This window comes from Anguilla anguilla, chromosome 9 (genome assembly GCF_013347855.1).
Source record: "Anguilla anguilla isolate fAngAng1 chromosome 9, fAngAng1.pri, whole genome shotgun sequence".
Lineage (NCBI taxonomy): Eukaryota > Metazoa > Chordata > Actinopteri > Anguilliformes > Anguillidae > Anguilla > Anguilla anguilla.
The window spans coordinates 10,271,693-10,285,232 of NC_049209.1; the positions used below are offsets into that span (position 1 = coordinate 10,271,693).

The 13,540-nt window shown below is 44.5% G+C and overlaps 1 protein-coding gene across 2 annotated transcripts in view; it reads left to right on the forward strand.

Moving 5' to 3' along the window:
- si:ch211-26b3.4 (connector enhancer of kinase suppressor of ras 2) overlaps nt 1-11,392 on the forward strand; it is a 97,289-nt gene extending 85,897 nt beyond the window's left edge. For both annotated transcript variants that reach the window (XM_035435129.1, XM_035435131.1), the window contains 7 exons: nt 276-349; nt 1,566-1,637; nt 4,359-4,429; nt 4,556-4,656; nt 5,830-6,415; nt 7,733-7,932; nt 8,546-11,392. In XM_035435129.1, coding sequence (XP_035291020.1) covers nt 276-349; nt 1,566-1,637; nt 4,359-4,429; nt 4,556-4,656; nt 5,830-6,415; nt 7,733-7,932; nt 8,546-8,767 — 1,326 coding nt within the window. In that variant the 3' untranslated portion in view covers nt 8,768-11,392. The remainder of the gene's footprint in view (nt 1-275; nt 350-1,565; nt 1,638-4,358; nt 4,430-4,555; nt 4,657-5,829; nt 6,416-7,732; nt 7,933-8,545) is intronic.
- Nucleotides 11,393-13,540: the final 2,148 nt, after the last annotated feature.

Sequence of the window (13,540 nt, forward strand, 5' to 3'; positions counted from 1 at the left end):
GTTATAACACCTACATCCTCCCAGCGGACCTGCAGTCCAACGCTCATATTCTCTGTAATGTCACACTTTCGCTCTGAGATATGGCCGCCGGCAGAGTCTGTCTGAGGGACATCTGAGGTAACCGCTCACACACTCTCTCCCCCCCCCCCTCTTTCTCTCTTTGCTTATTTCCCTGTCTCTCTCTCTCTCTGCTTATTTCCCTCTCTCTCTCTCTCTCTCTCTCTCTCTGCTTATTTCCCTGTCTCTCTCTCTTTGTCTCTCTTTCTTCTCCCCAGGATGAAAAAGCTGAAGGGTTCATCAGTCTTCCTGAGTTCAGGATAGACAGAGCGATTGAATGCAGACGGAAATTGTGAGTGCCCCCCCCACCCCCCCATCAAGACAATTTTGTGTTTTTCCTTTGAAATTTTCTGAGGCCTGTGGTGGGGTGGGGTGGGGGGTGGGGGCGGATGTGGGGGTTGGTGTTCCTAATCTCAGGTGAAAAGGTCAGGTGGAATAAATGTGGGAGGATCTGACAGATGCTGACATGCTTTCACAGACATCTGTCTGGTCCCTCCCGTGCCTTCTAGCCCAGGAGACACGTGAGCCCGACTGCTCTTTAAACAATGCAAAAACAGGCAAAAATATACCCAGTGCTCAGATTGGCCAAAATATTTTAGTGGGAATAAAAAGCTCATTTTCCACCTGAGAGAATGATTAGCTGTGAGCTTGGTAAACTGGCAGATGGCGGAGGGGCCGTTTTTTTGGGCAGAACTTCAGCTGTCTCAAAAAGAACAGCCTGTCTCGGGGAACTCAGACGTCAGCCCCGCCCACTGCACAGAACATGGGGAAGGGGGTCTGTCTGTTCGAGTACTGTCCTCCAAACACCATTCAAACCACTGAGTTACATTACTGTCTTTGAGTTGCCGTCTTTAAGTGACTTCAGTGCGACTGTACACACGCTTTTTTGAGCTTCGATTGGCTTTATTATGTTGTGCTTCACAAGGTAATGACATGGGAAAGGCACACTGGTGGTCTTTGATTAGCTAATTCTACAGGAATGTTCAGTCCTTGAGAGGGACCAAGGGCATGAAGAGAGAACAGGGGTGTCAAGAGAGAGCATGAGCATCTACAGAGAACAGGGGCATCTAGAGAGAACAGGGGCATCTAGAAAGAGCAGGGGTATCAAGGGAGAGCAGGGGTATCTAGAGAGAACAGGGCTATCTAGAGAGAGCAGGGACATCTAGAAAGAGCAGGGGTATCAAGGGAGAGCAGGGGTGTCTAGAGAGAGCAGGGGCATCTAGAGAGAGTAGGGGCATCTAGAGAGAGTAGGGGCATCTAGAGAGAACAGGGGTATCTAGAGAGAGTAGGAGCATCTAGAGAGAACGGGGCATCTAGAGAGAGTAGGGACATCTAGTGAGAGAGCAGGGGCATCTAGAGAGAGTAGGGACATCTAGTGAGAGAGCAGGGGTTCATGGCCTTTGCTATAATGGCAAAATGATAGGAAGTGGATCAGAGCACAGGCACATTGTGGATGGGATGGATGAATGATTTACTAATGCATAACTATCACTGTTTCTCTCCCATAGTGCCTTCAAAGCCTGCCATCCCAAAATCAAGAGTTTCTTCTTTGCCACGGACTGTATGGAGGAGATGAACAGGTATGCAACCACAGACTGGGATTACTCCTGCCTTCCTCGGTTGTTCCAGAAATTTAAGTAAAAAACTGTCAGCTGTATTACATGTTTGAGTCTGGACTCGAGGCAGCAAAATAATTTTTTTGTCGCTCCCAAGTGTAAAAAAAATAAGGGGACCAGCTCCCTGTCTCTTTCTGGTTGAAGAAGACTAATGAAGGGAATGCTCATTAATGTCGCAAAACAAATCCACAAACACAGTTTACACATCCCTGAGCCTCCTCGCCCCCCCTTCACAAATACACTCCATGAATAAGTGATGTGAAAAGAAGCGAGGAACGTTTCTCCTTCTTGGAAATCAAAGGTTTCGAAAGTGAGTTCTGCCAAAATAAAAATAAAAAAATAAGCGTGCTGACAGCTGACTGTGCATCCTCCTCTGAGTCAGATAAGTAGATCTGGGACCCGAAAGCCCGTCCCCCCCCCCTTCATTTTCAAATCTGTCACTGTACGAAATTATTATCACAAATCCAAAGCCTGGTTAAACCCCAGCGACTGTTTGCCTTTCATCCATAACTGGACCATCTGCTGCTCATTAACACATCACCATAGTGATGTCTTTCCACAAATGAGATAATGCAGAACTGATTCCCCCCCCCCCCCCCTTCTTCCCCACCCCTTGGAAATAAGTTTAATTTAAATTGATGAAAAAGGGAACAGCAGTAAAGTCGCATTTGGGTACTAAAACGTGATGTGATTGTTGTGGGACATGCCCATCAGCACTTGCACTAGACCGTTGGTTCCCAAATGTTTTTAATCAAGTTCCTTTGCTTGTTCTCCTTCCTCTACAAGCGCAGGTTGTTATACAGCATGATAACCTACAATTTTGTAATGAGCTTAAATACAGTATTTGAAGCCAACACTGTTTGGTTGTTGTATGTTTCCACAATGGTAAGCAATGCTCTGCAGAAGAGCTTCCAAAAACGAGCAGGGTGATGTATTTGGTGATGGCTGATGGAATGATTGTGACAGAGAGAAAGCAGGGGAGGGATGAGAGACTGTGTCTATGGTTTTGGAGCGTAATGTACACAGGGACAACACAGGTTTTACTCTGATGTGGGGCAAGGCGCTTAACCTGAATGGCATTAGTAATTATCCAGCTGTATGAATGCTTATGAAATATAAGCTGCTTAATTTTGAAATATAATGTAATGGTTCTCCTTGCATGGGATCTTTCTCTCATCCCTTTTGTTTGGATTGTGGAGATGGAGCTGCCCGGGGTTCTGAGAGTCAGCACCGCCGTGGAAAGCAGCGGCGCAGCCCTGCGCGACGTTCGCTCAGTTCTCGGCCTCACTCAGCACTGGCTGCCGCTAAATTTAGAGTGATGACAGTTACGACCGGGAGACGTAAATTATTTAGCTTCGCGTTCGTCCCGGAAAGAAGTCGAATTGGCCTCCTTATTCTCCTCTCTGCTGCGGAGCGACTGGAAATAGAAAAAAAGTGCGCTGAGGCCCGCAATTTAAAAACTCAAGAACTGGCGGGAGATGATTTATTTATGTTTTTTACGGTGGAAGCGGCTGGGATGTTTGCAAAGCTTAAAGCGTGTCCTTCATGGCTTTCAGAATCGAATCTTTAATAAATAACTCCTATCCGAGCGCACGCTAATAAAAGCAAGAAGTGACGATGAATGGGAATGTCATAAACTGCTCTCAAGAAATGAAAAAAAAAGTCTTCGAAAATGTAAGAAATTGCAAATGGTAGAAGTTGTAGCCGATAGAGTGCGTGTACTTGACTCCTGAGATTTGGATTGTAATATTTTCTTCTAATTTGGGCTCGGTGGCACCCGAGCCTCATTCAGATTCTCTGCTCCCTTTTCTCCCTGCGTTTTGTCTTCAAACAAAAAGAAATCAAAGAAATACAGATCTTTGGGCGATGCTCTGCCAAGATCTGATTACAAAGAGTGCTAAAACTTGAATCGCAGGGGGATCTTTGGGGTCAGTAATTAGAGCTCTTTACATCTGCTGATACGCCGTCTTCGGCGTGGCTACTGCTTGAGTCTCTAGCTTCATAATTTATGTCTTTTTGCTTCGTTATTGTGTCACTGTACACAGTCTGGGGTTGATCAAAAATTCCCTTTTCTCCTACTGAGCAGTGGAAAGGAGAGGAGGGCAGAGGAGGGGAGGAGAAGGGGAGAGGGGAGGAGGAGAGAGAGGAACGGGAGCGGAGAGGGAGGGAGAGAGAGAGAGAGAACATGCAACAGGATGGGGTTGAGCGGAGGAGCCGTAAGGTTTTAGTGCGTGCGTGCCTCCGATTTCAGTCACAGGAGCTGCCCAGAGAGAGAGAGAGAGAGGGAGCGAGAGAGATAGATTCATTGTACCATTCTCAGATTCATTGTATATAGTTGTATGTTGTAACCACTGCTTTGGCAACACAAGTGCCTATATTTGTCATGCCAATAAAGCACTTTGAAATTGAAAATTGAAAATTTATAGAGAGAGAGACAAAGAGAGAGAGAGAGAGAGACAGACAGAGAGAGAGAGAGAGAGAGAGAGACAGAGAGAGAGAGAGAGAGAGAGAGAGAGAGAGACACACGGACAGGCAGAGATTGACTATGACAGTCAAACAGCAAACGCACACCTGGCACAAGCATACAGGTGAGCGTAGCCCTGTAACACACGCTACGTCCTTCACAGTTCACCGTGCACCCCTCTGTATGCTCATCCCTCTGCTCTCTCCCCCCCCGCCCCCCAGATGGATGAACCGGCTCGGGCTGGCCGCCATTGGGTACACGCCGGACGACAAGGTGCCGCGCCCTGACGAAGGTGAGAGCTCCCTTAAACAGCGCCGCGGAATCCGCGGGAGCTAAGCGCCTGGTTGCATTCACCCCCGTCCGTCCGCCGGTCCGTCCGTCCCTCCCTGTGCTGAATGAATACGTGTCTGCATTTCAGATTACTGGAGCGAGAGTGACCAGGACGAAACAGAAGGCTCGATGACTCTCAAGCAGGAGGGCCCGTCCCCGCTTTGCGACAGCTACCACCGCACCCCCTCTGTGAGTGCAGCCGAACCCCAAAAAAAAACCGGGCATGCCCTCGCAAGCCTTCGCACGCATGACTCCTCCTGAATTACAGGCTGCCAGACACCCAGGTCAGACACAGACACCCAGTGCCTACCCAGGAGAAAGAGCAAGGCTCTGTGTTTTAATAAAACATCAGTGGCGGGGAGAGAGGCCCAAGCTTCTGCTGCTCATCTCACCGCTGCCTCTCGCTTCAGCCTGAGCACCGCCATCACGCGGAGCAGTTTAGCCACCCCGAGGCAACCTCGCTTCTCACCACAAGAGGGAGCTATAAGATGCAAAAAATTTCCATTCTGCGTGTTCCTCCTGGGAGAAAACTCAGATCATGTGTTGCATGATATCCGTCGCCTAAAATATTTTGTTTTACATTTTTCAAATAGCATTTAGCCAGACAAATAAAGGTTTTTTTTCTTTTCTATCCTCCTTCTGAATACAGGGTAAAGCAGAGAAACTTACAGATAGAGAAGGGAACCACAGCACAGAAAGTTCCATAGCGGAGGATCAAACCCACAGCTGTGTAGGGGATTTTTATTTGGCTTGTTAGAGTTTTTAATCTGAATACAAATCAACTTTGGTCTCTGTGGGGGTAATATTTTTTTAAATGCTCTCAAACACTTTCTGAATACTTGAAGACATTCTTAGAAATCTTTTTTCTAAGATTTTTTTCATTTCTAAGAAGTTGTTACTTATTATTTCAATCCATCTCACCCTGTCTATTCTAGGATATTTTTATCCTCATGCCTCTAGCAGATTCATGAATTGCTAAACTGTATTGACTTGGGTTCCTTTTCAAACTGCTGCAAGGTCACGTGATATCGCAAAGATGTTTTTATGCTTTCATTTCCAGCAGAGATAAATTTATTTATTTATTTTTCATTCACATCTTTGAATGATGACATGGGTTCTTGCAGGTTCATGCAGGTTCTTTCAGGTTGGCGCAAGTGTTTTTCCTCGGTGGTATGCCCAGTTGAAACGCTAGTCCTTGGTTGAGTGACGCAGTAGAATAGAATAGAACCCTGACCGGGCAGTGCAATGGCAGTTCCACGGGGCAACCCACGCCGGGAGGCAGGGTGCTGGTCAGGGAGGGAGGGAGGGGTGAAGGCACGGTCTGACCCGTGGTGAGCTCATGGGTCCCTGTCTCCCTCCCAGGTGAACTCCTCCAGCCCTTTCCCCGAGCCCAAGCACGGGCGCCACTTCTCCAGCGAGTCCACGTACTCCCACTCGTCGGCGGAGGACTCGCGGCCGGACGCCCCGGGCAGCACCCACTCCTCGGGCTGCCGCTCCACGCACCGCGAGCGCCGCTCCTGGCAGGACCTGATCGAGACGCCGCTCACCAGCTCCGGCCTCCACTTCCTGCAGACCGTCCCGGCCGACGCCGAGGGCGAGGGCGACGCCGGGGGCGGCGGTGGCGGCGGCGGCGGCGGCGGCTGCTACGGGGGCACGATGGGGGGCGGCGGCTGTCCCGCCACGTCGCCGGAGCGCCGGTGGCAGGCCACGCTGCCGGCCCAGCGGCGGTACCGGCCCAACCGCGACGGGCCTTTCCCCCTGGTGGGGAGCGAGGAGCGCGGGGCGCAGGGTCACTGCCGGGCCGCCCACAAGCAGCGCAGCCAGAGCCTGCCGCGGAACCGCGAGGCCCGGGGCGCCAAGGCGGGCCTCGGCTCGGCCCGGCCCTCGGACGAGAAGAGCGAGGACGACGAGGTGCCTTTCCACACACACAACAGCACTGGCAAAGAAGGTGAGACCTCCACCTCCGAATCTTCCCGCAGAACTGAATTCTCTACAGGGGGAGGTGCCCTTCTGGCCCTGCGGACACCGACTATCTACCTCATTAATATTCAAAAGTATTCATGAGCAGGCGGGCCCTGAGCTTGTCACGGCACCAAATGGCACCGAATGGCTATGAAGATTATCAAATCTTTTCTTCTTTTTATTCCGGTCTTTTAGATCAGTTTTCTTTGGGGATTGTTTCTGCCAGAACCACGTTCAATGTGGGTTCATAGAGTGCACATTTACATTATTCATCACTGCGAATCCACATGAAAAAACATGCAAGTTAATATTATAACAAGCATGGTGAGTGTGATGTGACTGCACACACAGAAGAAGAAAAGTATAGAAGTGCTACGCATTGTAATGTAAGTCACAAATACATAATGTATCTGAAGAGGGGCAAAGCTCAGTGCTTCAGCTCAGTACATTTGCTCATAACTGCTGGAAAAGTTGTGTTTAACCAACTTAAAACACAGGATTTTTTATAAGAATCCCCCTTGTCTTAAATAAATCCCATTATCTCCAAGATTACATACAGGACAGACATGGTTTAAATCCTGGAATATAGAGCACATTTTTACCGAAATGACCAAATTCCCTGATCCTACGGCATCTCGTTCAGTTTATACACAGGACATATTTATTCTGAAAAACAAAGAACAACAAAAAACAAATCCAAAAATTGTTTTATGTTTTCTTTATTCTGTAGTGATTACATGTACTTCTGATTCGGGATGAAACCAGATTTATTTTTCCAAATGTACCCCAGTATGTCTACAGTTTGAAGTTGATTGACCAAAGCAGTAAAATCTGACATGTGTTTTAACAAGAATGGGCCCAAGTGTCCAAGAAGAAAGAACAGACGTTTCTGTCATTCTGTCAACAAAAGTATTTTACAGCGATAGAACATCAGTATTACATTATGTACCAATTTGTTATTACAGAGACTAATAAAGTATGACCAGATAGTGATTTTGTAATGTTTTTCACCTCCCTATGAATGGTTGAATGTGAGACATGTGTCTCAAGCTTGTGTTGGGTCACATATGTTAGTCTATTTTCAGGGGTAAAATATTAATTGACAGACATTTTCACACCAGAAAATAGAAATATTATGACATTGTTCATTTCAAACCGTGAATTCTAGCGAAACACACATTGGGGGTCATGCCAGGAAGAACCTTCATCTAGGGAGTACAGCAAATGTTCCTTTGTAAATAAATGAGGACATTCATGAATGAACATGCCCGTGAACGTGTGTGTCATGCTTGCCCCCTCACAGAGTATCCGTGTGAGGAGCATGAGGTCACGGACGGGCTCCAGCAGCTTTACCGCTCGCTGGAGCAGGCCAGCCTGTCGGCGTTCGGTGAGCAACGCCCCTCCACCAAGCAGGAGTTTCGCCGATCCTTCGTCAAGCGCTGCAACGACCCCGTCGTCAACGACAAGCTGCACCGCGTCCGCGCTCTACGGAGCACGCTCAAGGTACGCGGCGCTTCAGCAGCGGCGTGAAGCAGAGGCGACCGATGCTCAACGCTCAGATCGAGGTCTTGGTCGGCTGGTCGAATGGTCGGTGGGCTGCTTAGTTAGTTGATGGACTGGTTGTATTGTTATTTGGTAGGTTAGTTGATTGAGTGCTTGATTAGTTGGGAGATTGATTGGGGTCAGTTGGGTGGTTAATTGGTTAGTTGCGTGTTTGAATGATTGGTAGGTTAGGATGTTTTTTTCTTAGTTGGGTGGTTGAAGGATTGGTAGGTTGGCTGGTTGGTTGATTGAGTGCTTGGTTGCTTGGTTAATTAGTTGATTGGTTGTTTTGTTCGGTGGTTAACTGTTTGATTCCGTAGTTCAAAAACTACAACTATTTGACTAGTTGGTTGGGTGGTTCATTGGTTGTAAGTTTCAATGGTCGTTGGGTTGATTAACTCCAATATGTACATCTACCATGAGAATTTTATCTGCTTGGTTAGTCGAGTGGTTTATTGATTGATTGCACTGATATATGTAGAGAAGTCACAGTGTGATATGCTTTTGCTTTGTGAAGCTCTATCCATTTGTGTCCCATCTCCTACCTAAATATATTTTCCTCTGCTTTATTTAGGCCAAAGAGGGAGACCTGGCCATCTTAACCCAAGTGCTGGATGACCCTGCCCTGACCTCCAAGAAATTCCGTGAGTGGAAGCAGCACCATCAAGAGCTGTTCCTCGACATCTGTGAGTTCAGCTCAGGCCCCAGGGACTCCCACAACGGGGCAGCTGAGCTCTCACCGCTGGCCACGCCCCTCCTGACCCACACCCACTCCTTCATTGAGACACACGTGTGAGACACAGGGAGGGGAAGGGGGGGCCTAACCTCCTCCTCCTTTACCCCTCTGCCTTCCCTCGCACCCCCTCCCCGCACCAAACCAACTGACCAACCAACCACTGTAATATGTGTAAATATTGTACTGAGGACAGACGGAAGAAGAGAGTCGTGGTGTAAATACTGTGGATTAAATCAAGGAAAGCCCCACAGGGTGCCCTCTGCATGCCTGACAGAAAGTATTATCCTTCCTTTATCTTCTGAACTGACAAACAAAACAGATAAACAAAAGCTAAAGAACAAAAGAGAACTTTTCTGGCTTTTGCTGTTGCAGAGCATTTTTTCCTCTTTATTTTCCTTTTTTCCTGGTCCTGCTGATAGCAGAGGGAGAACTGTAGCAGCAATATGAAGGAGGATCATTTCCACCACAACACTGTATACTTCTGTACCCAGTTTCACAACCACAGCTCTCAAATACCACAGATTTTTTATAAACATTTATATTTATACTATTATACTAATACTGTTATTTGTTTTTAAATGCAAGCTTGTGTAAACATGGAGGAAAATTTGGCTTATGGAACAGAGTGCAAAATTAAGATTTTCAAAGGGTCTCTACCAACTTCAGATTTGGGGATTCATTTTTATGACCACAGGTCTTATCAGACGGTTGTCTAGAAGTTGCATGAGAGTAACCGTGCATCCATGGGAGTGCGTAATATGCAGGGAGAAAAGTGTTTAAAAGTGTTTGTCTAGAAGCAGGCCACTCTTTAAAACTGTGAACTATCCTTGTGAATGCAATCTTACGATTCTGTCTATGCAGAATCAACTTTTTACAAATCAACATATAAAAGGACTAAACGAAAAAAAAAGAAAAAAAAAACGGAAACATTGCTTTGCGCTTGAATGATTACTGGTTGCTTTGTCTGTGCTGTTAGCTGCTGTTGGTGAACTCAGGTCTTTGGTTCAATTCAGAAATGGCTTCTGTGGGTGGAACTCAGGTCCTTGGTTCAATTCCAGAATTTCTTGTCCTAATTCACCATTTCTGAATTGGCTTCAAATCCCTGTCACTTAGCATACAAGTGCCCCTTATAACAGATTAAAAACATGTTACAACATGACATTAAATTATAAGGAATACATTTTCATATATGTCAGTATACAGTATGTCATTGAATAAATTCTGTTTATATTAATGCTGAAACATTTTTTTCTGTAACTGTGCATATATTGTAACATGTTTTGCAGTCTATGACAATTTCTGTATATGAACACAATTACCTAAATAAATGTAACAGTTTATATATATATATATGTATATATATATATATATATATATATATATATATATATATCACAACATCTTCCGGCATATCACATATATGTTTAGGCATATATGGAGACATATAATTATTTCACTCTATATAAGCCTTCCTAAAAGGGTTAACATTTGACTATTGACTTTACTAGTCTGTGTTGTAGACTAGTGGACTAGTGGATATTGACTGGTCCGGTGTATTTGTGTGTGTGTGGGGGGGGGGGGGGGGGGGAGAGTTAGTTAGTGAGAGAGAGAGAGAGAGAGTCTTAGATAAAAAGCAGGTTTGCTGCACGAAAGTAAATTAGTCCTGTCCATTTCAATTAGCCCTGTCAAAGTCAGAGAAAGTGAATGTGCTTCTGTGCAGCTGTAGTGTATATGGGTATGTGCCATAGAAATCTATGATACAGTATATGCTCTGTGGTATACACACACACACATGCATGTGATCCAGACCAAGAGCCTTTTTTCATAAACCCATGTACCCACAGTCTCATACATTTACAATACAGAACACCACTGTATGCAAGCGTCTCCCACTGGCCTTGCAATAGGGGAGTTCCATTCACAAACATATGCTCCATGCTTTCTCCAACATATGCTCTATGATACTGTGTAACTGCACATATATTAGTCCAGGTAGGATTTAATATTTGTATATCCATATTCAGTGATACGCATATGTTTTCACAATATAGTTTTTTGTTTTTTCTTTCAAATATGTGTTTTACTTGTATATTTTTTGTATATATTTCTTCTGTAGTAAAGACCAAGGGGTTGATATTGATAGATCGGTTTGTCCCTCCACTGAATCTTACTGAAAAATGACAGATGTTTGTAGTCCTCTCTGCCCCTCTATTTAGACCATATACAAACTGTTCCACAGAATGTCTGATGTTATGGTAGACTGAAGAAGTGTAATATTGTAGCTCTTTTAAGCCGTAAGGGAAAGTATGCATAAATATAACTGCTGCTGAAAAATCGTGCTTTTTCTGATGAAAGAACTGTTATTGTAAAGGAGGAAATAAGACTTATCTGTAAAAAAAAAAGAAAAAGATACTGTGTTTAAGAATAACAGATGCATTTATTTTTGAACTGTTGAATGATTGGCTTTCTTATGCCACAAGGTTATGCCATGCTCAGAAAAACAGGAAGTGGGGAAATAGAGATTCAAACAATCATAAATGATATAAAACCTCCTGACTGGTAAACTCAATATACCAAGAGCCTCTTTGGTGTAATTCCTGTTCCACATTCAGTCTCAGTGTGCTTCATCCTTAACTCTGAGTGTCAAGCATAAGCAAATTTTACTTTTTGACACTTCTACAAAAAGCTCTTGACTCCACATCCTGAATTTTCAGGTGTTATTAACGTGGCCAACCTCGTGGCAGTATGTACTTAAGCCTGAACACGTTTTTCACTGTATAGCTAGGACCCTGTGGTTAAGCCCCGCCCCACAAATACACAATATTTATATTATATAAACAGAGGACATGCGCAGGAAATGGCCATTCATTCACAGTTTACCTACTGTAACTCTAGACTGTTTTTGCTAATCTTTGACACCTTATGCCTCACCCTAGTCCAAGGGGTGGCATTATTTTTATTTATTTATTTATTTTTTTTGCTGAAGGCGCTGTACAGTATGTACCAGTGGAGCAATTTAGTTCTCTAGTTAAGAATGGCCAAAACAAACAGTGTGTTTTTCAGAAGAAAAAAGCACTTTAAACAATTACATAAAAGTACACGTCCTATTGCGGATGCGTCAGAATTCCCTCTAAATTATATGCATGTGTTGAACACACAAGTGATATTTAAATGCGAAATACAGGTAACCAAAAAAAAAAAAGAGATCATTCATTATGTTTTAACCAGACAATGTGCATTACTGTTGTAAATACAATCATGCCTTGTGTACTGGCTGTGAAGGTCTGTAGGAGAATAAATATGTGTGTATATTAGACTAGTTTTGGTTGCCCTCCTGGAGGATGCACCATAACACACCTGACAAGCAGGAGATATTCAAAATCATGATATAGCACCATGAGGAGATTAGGAGATGATCAGCATCACGACATGAGTAAACAGCTATAGGACTGTGTGCCACTTTTTTTTACATTATCCATTCCTTTGATAATTGTTTTTCACCCTGGAAGTCTGTTTGATGTATTTTTTTATTTTTTTATTTTTTATTTTTGCAACCTAATTACATCTTCAGTCCTCTGGTACGCAAATGATATTGCTTTAGAGTGTGTGAAATGCAAAAGGTTATCATTATTATATAATTATTGCAATCATTATTTGCTGTTTTTATAACTGGACATGGTAAAATGGTGCAAGAGACATAGAACCCCTCTTTGTGTTCACTAACTTCTTCCTGCATTTGGTGATGTACTGTAGAGTTGACTCTTAGTTTCAGTTTCATCTGCTCTTACTACTGCAAGCTGCTCAAAACCATGTCAGATCGCTAAAACGTATGACCGTTTGAAGGGTCAGTGGTGCCCATTCCTGGTCCTGGAGATTCAAATCCTGGGATTTTTGGGTATGGAATATTTGCCATACTACATTTCACTGACACCTGTTACAGCAGATGAGTCTGTTTCCAGTCAAAATAAGTTAGCTCGGTTCAGTAATGGAGACTTGAATGGGAAAGCAACCAGAGGGTTTATGCTAAAGTACTTCCCAGTGAAAGTACGGGAATGCCTTGGTCCAAATGTCTGAGGGTAGAATTCAAACTTTCAGGTGCTGTTACGTACGTTCATCGGTTAATTTGAAACTGACAGGTTTGGTGCTACGGCAAGATAGACTCAGCTGCTGCCAGGTTTGGCAGTAACTGATTGGCCCGGGCAGTTAGACAACTGAACGTCACAACGGAACATTACAGAAAAAAACCTTTCGTTATGTCATTGCATCACGACATCTTAGGGCTTCTTTCTTTCTTCTTCGTGTCACATGTGACCCCCTGGCAAAGTGTATGTAACCATGCCTGGTGCTTGTAACTGATCTCTTGCAAAGGGTTTGGTTGTGAATCAAAACAGACCTGCACTCACCTGATGCTATGTTTAACTTATATTACAGAATGTGTGCCCAAGCTAATTTCATAGTATGGGTCTAAATTGTGAACACTGAAGTATACAATTATCCATCCCAGATCATGTAGTTGTGGTGCCAGTAAGTGTACAGACAGCAGATGTGTTTTAAGACAGGATCTGAACTGTGGGGGTCTTATGTTATGATAACTGAATTTTCCCACTCCTTTGTTGAACTCCTTCTGATGTGCCCCAGGGCAATAGACTGTAACAAGACGGCACCTTTTCACATTGCACATTTCTCACCCTTCTCTTCTTCTCTTCACTCAACTCGTGAACCCTAAACTGGCGCAGCTGATCGCATTCCTTCTCGCAATAGCAGTCTTGAGAGCCACTTTTATCAACTCCATGGCTCCCTGTTTTTTTTTTCTATTTCAATTTCTAATTTGTC